Raw genomic sequence first — 7,645 nt, forward strand, 5'->3', positions numbered from 1 at the left:
TAGATTTTTCTTTCGGAGGAGAGTATACTAAAAAATTACGCAATGATTCGTAGCGATCACAATATCAAGTGCGTTCGTTAGCAATGTTTTAACGGACGCAAAATCAGAAATCGCTCAAGCCATCGATGATGATAGTTAAGGTGGCGATCCCACTCCGGCGGCACGAGCCCCCCGTTTACATTACTTTTGCAGCAACCGTGGCGGCTCTTCTACTGAGGATATAAAGTTGTCTTATATACCATAAAAAAGCCTAATTCTTGTAGATTCCACCTACATAATATAGAGAAATTGATTTATATAATTTAGAAATAAATGTTGAAGAACAAGCTTGAGATGCATGGTTTTTGCGAACTGTCTCAGTTGTGACCATATTTAGAAGGAACTACTGCATTTACTGCATTGCGGCTTGCTCTGTAGCTTTAGGGCATATTTATCTATTTCTTAGACGCAGCAAAATAATGGTGAATTTTTACTTTGGAAAATTTCCGTTTGAAGATTGCCAAATATCGCAAACTTCTGTTGAAAACAGCCCGGTCTCTACACGCTAAAGGAAGCTAAATATTGGATAAATTAGAGTTCAAGAAATTTCCATTGAGGACGCCCAATTTCATTCTTGTACCGTGCAGCCAGAGTTGGACCGCCACCTTAAGCTAAGCGAATTGCCCGAACGAACCAACGAGCGACAATCCGCCCCCACCCTTTCTGCCCCTCCCGGGAACTCGGCTGCGCAACAGCTCGAGCACACGCGACAGCCCCCCCCCTCCCCCACCAGTTAAATCGTGTGCCCAAAATCACACGCCCTTTCCCTCGGCGCCTTCTCTCGCCTTCCCGTGACGTACAAGCGAGCGACAATGGCCCCTTTCATTTCACTTCCCGCCCTTACCCGCAACTCGGCTGCGCAAGAGCTCAAGCGCGACAGCACCTCGTCCCCTCCTTGCGGCCTCTCCCCGTAACTCGCTGGCCACTAATCATGCGCCTTTTACCACGGCACGTTGCTTTGCCTTCCATCGCCACAAGTCCCACCGCCGACAATCAACCACCAGCCAAAGAAAGCTATTCGCTATATAAATGGCGCACTTTCGCTCGAAAGGCGAAGCATCGATTGCGACAGCAAATTAGTAGACAGCCATACGAAGTAAGAATATTAGTTTTATTGGCCGTATTAACTTGCAAACATTCACTTACTAACTAAATTGGCAAGCACGGTGTCACGCGCGCACAGGTAAACATCAACAGATCTCGCTCGATGACTGCGTAAACTCGCTGTCAAAACCCTGGAGTGAGGAAGCGCGGCAGCAGCAGCGGAGCGAATTGACCTTCGTATTGTCTCTCTCTTCAAAGTGAACTAAATCTCGAAAGCACAGCGCCTACGAAGCTACCGACACTCGGTGTGGCGTACTTAGTCCACATCGCAGGTCGCTTTAAAGGTGAGGCCCGCGCGAGCGCGCACTTGTCCACGTCACAGATCGCGTGCAACGCCGTAAACAGCCGTCACCGAAGCAGAACGCCCCCTCCCTTGCCCCAGGTGCCTCGCGCTCGACTGAAAACGGCGCGCTTCCGCCCCGCTTTCCTCCTTCGCTAGCGCGCGATTGAGTCAGCACCCTCGAAAGCTTTCACTCGCACACACAACGTACGGAGCGCGGCGACGATGTTATCGTGTTTAGACTTTATACACACCATCACGGCGACGGCGACGCCGACGGCAGGAAAGCGCTTGGAGTGTCCACATAATTGCTATGGCAATAAAACTCAAATGTCCGTTCAATGTGGTAGAGACTCACTCGTGGAATCTGCGTTGGTGCCACTCCGTGGATAACACGTGGTTCGTTTTGAACTCCACGTAGCCAGCCGTGGAACCCAGCTTGCATTCAACAGAGGGGTCCACCGCTTTCACTTCGCCGCCCATCACGATAGAGTGCGATCCAAGCTGGCAGAGGAGGACGGTGTCGTATCCATCGCCTTCCCTGAGTAGCCCGTCTTCCTGGTGGTCAACCCCTGGCTCGGCTGCGTCGCACAAAAATAGGGTTCTGGTTAACTAGACCATCTGTCGCGTGCTTCGATATTTGTAAAGTTGAAAAAGGAATTTTAAGAAATAAATCCGAGAACACGTAAGCACTGATGAGTCGCGAAGGCGAAAGCATTAACATCCAAATGAACGCCCCTGAGCGGCCCTTCGAGTTATGAACTAGCATGTGTTTATTTGTGCGTGGTGCTAGTTTGTGTCGTTGCTACTCATTTTGAGTGAGTAACAACAATGCACAAAAGCTACTCGTCAGGGCGGCATTGTGCTGTCGTCGGCATTTGATAGTAATGAGGCGAGCGCCAATATTTAAAAATTCCGCTCGGCGTTACACTCTTTGTGACACTTGAAGGCGAAAGCCTGGTTCAAATTTAGTCATGCATTGAGTTATACATTACGTTAAGCATTAGGTTATACATTACCGGATGATAGGCTTTCGCTACATGTAAAACCCCGTATGGCGCATACCGGCATATCACGGACTTAGGTATGGAGCGAGGTATGCGCCACAGGCGATCGGGTATATGCATTTCAATAGGGCCACGTGACTTTTTGCCAAACGCGGCGACGCCGGGTTTTCGACAAGGCCATTGCCAACCCTTTGAAGGACACCTCCGCATGAGACACATAAAGGTTTCGCCTTAATAACTACTGGGGTATTACGTGCCAAAACCACGATGTGATTATGATGCACGCCGTAGTGAACGGTTCCGGAAATTTCGACCACCTGTGGTTCCTTAACCTGCACTGACATCGCACAGTACACGGGCTTCTAGCATTTCGCCTCCATTGAAATGCGACTGCCGCGGCCGGATCGAATCCACGTCTTCGGCGTCAGCAGTCAAACACCGTAACCACTGCACCAACGCGGCGGCGCCGAGTGACGAGTTTTCAAGAAATGAAATGCTAAGAAACCAGATCATGCTTATCGTTGCGTGGCAGAAGGGCTCCTCAAGGTATTCGTTTTTCTTTTTCTTTTAACAGCGGAGCTGTTTAAGCCGAGCGTTAATCCTTCTTGTTCTTCTTCGTCTTTCTGGAGTCTTACGTGCCAAAACCAGTTCTGATTATGAGGCACGCCGTAGTGGAGGGCTCCGGATTAATTTTGACCACCTGGGGTTCTTTACGAGCGTCAGTCCGTAACGTGCAAACAGAAAATGTGGGCCGATCTTAGCGGTGCAGAAAGGGTCCAAGTGCAATGGCACATTCGCCTGTAAACTAGTGAAGCTGAGCCTGGCTAAGTCTAGCTAAGCATGGTTGGGACTACTAAAGTTTAGTCAGTCATCGATAGCCAATCGACAGCCAATCAATAGCTAATCGATCAATAATCAATTAATTCCGGAAAATGCTGGGATTATTTGTATTGCTTAGTCTAGACCAAATATGCGGCCTACTTGCGATATCCAATCAATAGGTGATCGATCAATAATCAATAAAATCCTGAAAATGCTGGGGATGACTTGGTAGTGCTTAGCCTAGCCCAAATACGTGGCCAATACCTTGCGATATCGAATCGATAGGCAATCAATAGCTAATATCTAATCGATCAATAATCAATAAATTTCGGAAAGGCTGGAGATTACATGGTAGTGCGCCTAGCCCAAATACATGGCCAATACCTTGCGATAGCCAGTTGATATCCAATCAATAGCTAATAAATAATCTACAAATAATAAATTCCGGGAAATGCTAGGGATGACTTGCTAGCACTTAGCCTTGCCGAATATGTGGCCAATACCTTCCGATAGCCAATCGATAGCTAATCAATAGCTAATCGATAATCTACGAATAATAAATCCTGGGAAATGCTGGGGATGACTTGGTATGGTATGTTATGGAGAACTTTATTGAGTCCTGAAGGTCAGCCCTGGGTTGACGCGGGCCGCTCCCATGTTGGGACTGTCAGGCCGAGCCCTTCAGCCACATCGCGGGCCTTCTGGACTGCCCGTAATTGGTCAGAGAGTGATTCACTTCGTAGCATTTGCCGCCACCATTCTTGTTCCTTGTCACAGTCTGCGAAGACCGCGGGGCACTGCCAAAGCATATGGTCGAGAGTAATGATGCCATTGCACTTATTACAATTGGTTTGAATTTCCCTCTCCGGATAGATCCTGTTAATAAAATATGCACTTGGGTATGTCCTTGTCTGTAGCAAACGTAATGTGACCGCTTGGGCGCTGCAAAGCTTACCGTGTGGCAATGGGTATTCCCGTCTGCTTAAATAATAATGTTTCGTGATTTCGTTATATGTTAATAATCGATCCCTGGGTTCCCCATGTGAAGTGTAAGCTGCTCGGTCTTGAAGAGCACGGCTAGAAAGTCCTCGTGCTGCTTCATTTTCCACCTCATTGAGGTTTCTCCGAGTTCCGTCCACCACCCCCAGATGTGCAGGAAACCAGCGAATTTCGATCCTCTCATTGTTCACCTTGTCTAGCATGACTTGGTAGCGCTTAGCCTTGCCCCATACGTGGCCAATACCTTGTGATAGCCAATCAATAGCTAATCGATAATCTATCAATAGTCAATAAATTTCGGAATATGCTGGGGATGACTTGGTAGTGCTTAGCCCAAAAGCCAGGACTAGTAGGTGCCCATCAGCTCCGCTGTCTCTTTAACATTGCGCCCCCAGTGCAAGCTACGCTAATTAAAAAAAAATTTAGAGTGTTCATGCAAGCGCGCTTTGGTCACGTATCGCGTAGCCACCAAGGCTATTAGAGAAGCTTTCAGAGGCGGTTAGAAAGAAAACAAACAGCGCTTCGCAGCAATATTGTTACTTTGATCGCATCCATCACTCACTAACTTTACACGAGGTGTGAAGCGCATTTCGAAAACCGCTACCCTGTTTAGATAAGTTTGTGGTGGTACGAATGAAATCTAGTTTTATACCTTGTGAGTTTTAGTTTTGTCAAAAAAAAAAAAGCTTCGCCACAACACAGTGTCATGACAAGGAAATTGCGGTCACTGACCAAGTCAATGGTGAAAATAAAAGAGACGTTTCGGGACCCGTACGGGTTCCTTGATCACACTAAAAGCGGGCAAGAGCCGCAAGTCGTTTTTATGCCAAAATGTGACGTAAAGAACGGGTGCAGGTGGCAGGCAGATTTCCATCAGTCCTGTTGATACTGTTGTCCGGTAGTTTGAATAAGTAAAGATTCTAACAAAAGTCGCGTCATGGGATTCTTTTCCTTAGCTATTATAGCAGCGTTTTCCCAATCGATGCGGTGACTGCGATTGACGACGTGTTCGGCAAGAGCGTTCAATGCTTTTTTTCCTTGTTGGAGACGTCCCTTTGGTGTTCCTTTAATCTTCTTGTGAATTTGCCGGTTTCGCCGATGTAACCGCAGCTGCAGTCTGCGTATGGCACCTTGTAAACACCGGGGTAATTCTTGCTTTCCAGCGGATCCTTTACATTAACAAGCTGATTTCTCAGCTTGTTGGATGGCATGTGTGCTATTCTAAGATCGTATCTTGAGAATACGGGGCTAAGGGCTTCACTGACGTCAGGCACATATGGGACGCCAGCACGTTTTGTGAACAACTTGCATAGAGACGGCTTGGGATGGAGGACACGAGCTTCCATTTTGTTAATAAACTTCTTTGGGTACCCGTTCCTAGATAATCATGCACTTAAAGGAAATTTACGACCAAGAAGAATGTGAGCCAGCTAGGTATCCACTTTTGATCCACTGTAGTGGGGATGAAGCAACGCACGCGGCAGTGGGACATTGTCTTGGCTAGAGGTGCGAGCGCAGATCGCGAGCTGTTGACGCCGGCTGAGACTGTCTTTGTATCCGTCGTGCAATCCTTCCGCCTGACGTCTAACGTTAATAAACCCCTTCCAAGGTGTTTAACTTCACCTTTCAAGTTTTTGCTGTGAAGGACGGTGTTGATGTGTGTGACGTTTTCTTCATATTGACTGCTCGTTGATGTTTGATTACTTATGTCCACCTGGTGCTCATATTATTGTAAATAGTTCCTGTACATACATTTCATTCATTGTAATAAATACCATGTTCAAAAAAAGTGGCTGTATACATGGCTTGCACCGACGTCACATCCGGTCGCCGTGAGATGCCTGTCGGCCATGCTGACGCACCGCTGCCGGGCCACTGCTTGCTTACCGCAGACGCATTGCAGACGCATTGCAGACAGGCTTCTCACCCACCCGCTGGTGAAATAGTTCGTGTGCTTCCATTGATTTGAAAGCTTTCATTTCTTCCAACGTCACAAAGCTGGAGGAGTAAACTAGATAGTCTACGATATCCCCGTGGGTCACTTCAGGGGACACATTCACGTCGATCGTCGTCGACGCCCGGTCGCAGCGTGTACGGGTCCATACCGTCGCACATTTGCACCTTCATAGCGTACGCGCGCCGATCCCACAAGTTCAGAGTAATAGCCTGCACTGAACGACTCACTCCTCTGGGGAGGAGACATCGTTCCCGAAAGGATAAGAAAACAATCCACAGCGTATCGGGAGCGGTCAGACGTCACAGGCAAAGCACTTGACGGTACGGGCCGCACGGACGGACAGCTGTGAAACGAAGAATGGGTCTCCAGCATGGACGTCGGTGCTTGATTGGGGCGGAAGTGACGTCACATGCAAGCCATGTTAGTGGTTACGACGCTCGCTTTGGGACCGGGGGTACGCGGGCTCGAATCCCGCCTCGGCAAGGAAGTTTGTTTTATTTTCTTTCTTGGTAGTTTCTTGACACGCACCACGTTTTGGTGCGTATCAAGAAACGCACCACAAACGTGTTTACGCCAGCTGTAGTTTTACAGCTGGCGTAAACAGCTTCGCTGTTTAAAAAATAAGGACCCATTCCACCCTCTGAAGGCGGATGACCAGCGAAGCTGTAGCAAATCACACAGGATTAAGCGCCTTCATTCAGTGGAAATCATGGCAAAATTTGCCGGTCCTGACTTCAATATGTCTGCCATGAGCACTCTAAGAGTGCCCATCCATTTTCTCAGACGTATTAAAGAAATGTTGCAATTTTGCCCGAAAGGCATAGCCGCGATTGCGATAGCAAATTAACCCAGCTCAATGAGCTGGGTTATTCGATGAGGCGGACATAAGTAGCACGAGAAATCTAAACACAATCAAATAAATAACAACAATTCACTAATTACCTTCTCAGTTAATTGCTTCACGACACATACTGCAATTTACGAACTGTAGCTGTTGTCAGGCGCATCCACTTGGAATCAATTTCCAGAATGACACCAGTTTGGAGATATGCGCCATCAAACTCGCTGTAAAAATGCACTGTTGTCCCACTTACCTTTTTGTACTTAAATGCTGTTTTATACATTGAAGTAGAAACGTAACTGGAACGCCCATGTATTTCGTTCCACACTTTGGGGAATAATATCTCGAAACTGATGTCATCGTCAAAATTAATATTCAAGTGGATGCGTCTTACAAACTCACCGGCTACAATGCGTAGATTGCAATATATGTTGTAAAGTAATTAACTAGGTAGTTCATTAGTCATTTTTGTTAATTATATGAGCATGTGTTTCGATTTCTCGAGCTACTAATGTCCGCCTGTTCGAATAACCCAGCTTAACGATAAGAATTACGATACCTGCCACTGGCGATATTAAAAATTCTGTAAAGCTTAA

At 47.2% G+C, this 7,645-nt stretch overlaps 1 protein-coding gene across 1 annotated transcript in view; it reads right to left on the reverse strand.

The window, feature by feature from the left end:
- Positions 1–1,999, reverse strand: part of LOC119462847 (decapping and exoribonuclease protein) — a 29,367-nt gene extending 27,368 nt beyond the window's left edge. Inside the window, exon 1 of the mRNA XM_037724065.2 lies at positions 1,782–1,999. Within this exon, the coding sequence (XP_037579993.1) occupies positions 1,782–1,906 (125 nt within the window). The 5' untranslated portion in view covers positions 1,907–1,999. The remainder of the gene's footprint in view (positions 1–1,781) is intronic.
- Positions 2,000–7,645: the final 5,646 nt, after the last annotated feature.

Source organism: Dermacentor silvarum, chromosome 8, assembly GCF_013339745.2.
Source record: "Dermacentor silvarum isolate Dsil-2018 chromosome 8, BIME_Dsil_1.4, whole genome shotgun sequence".
NCBI classification, from domain to species: domain Eukaryota; kingdom Metazoa; phylum Arthropoda; class Arachnida; order Ixodida; family Ixodidae; genus Dermacentor; species Dermacentor silvarum.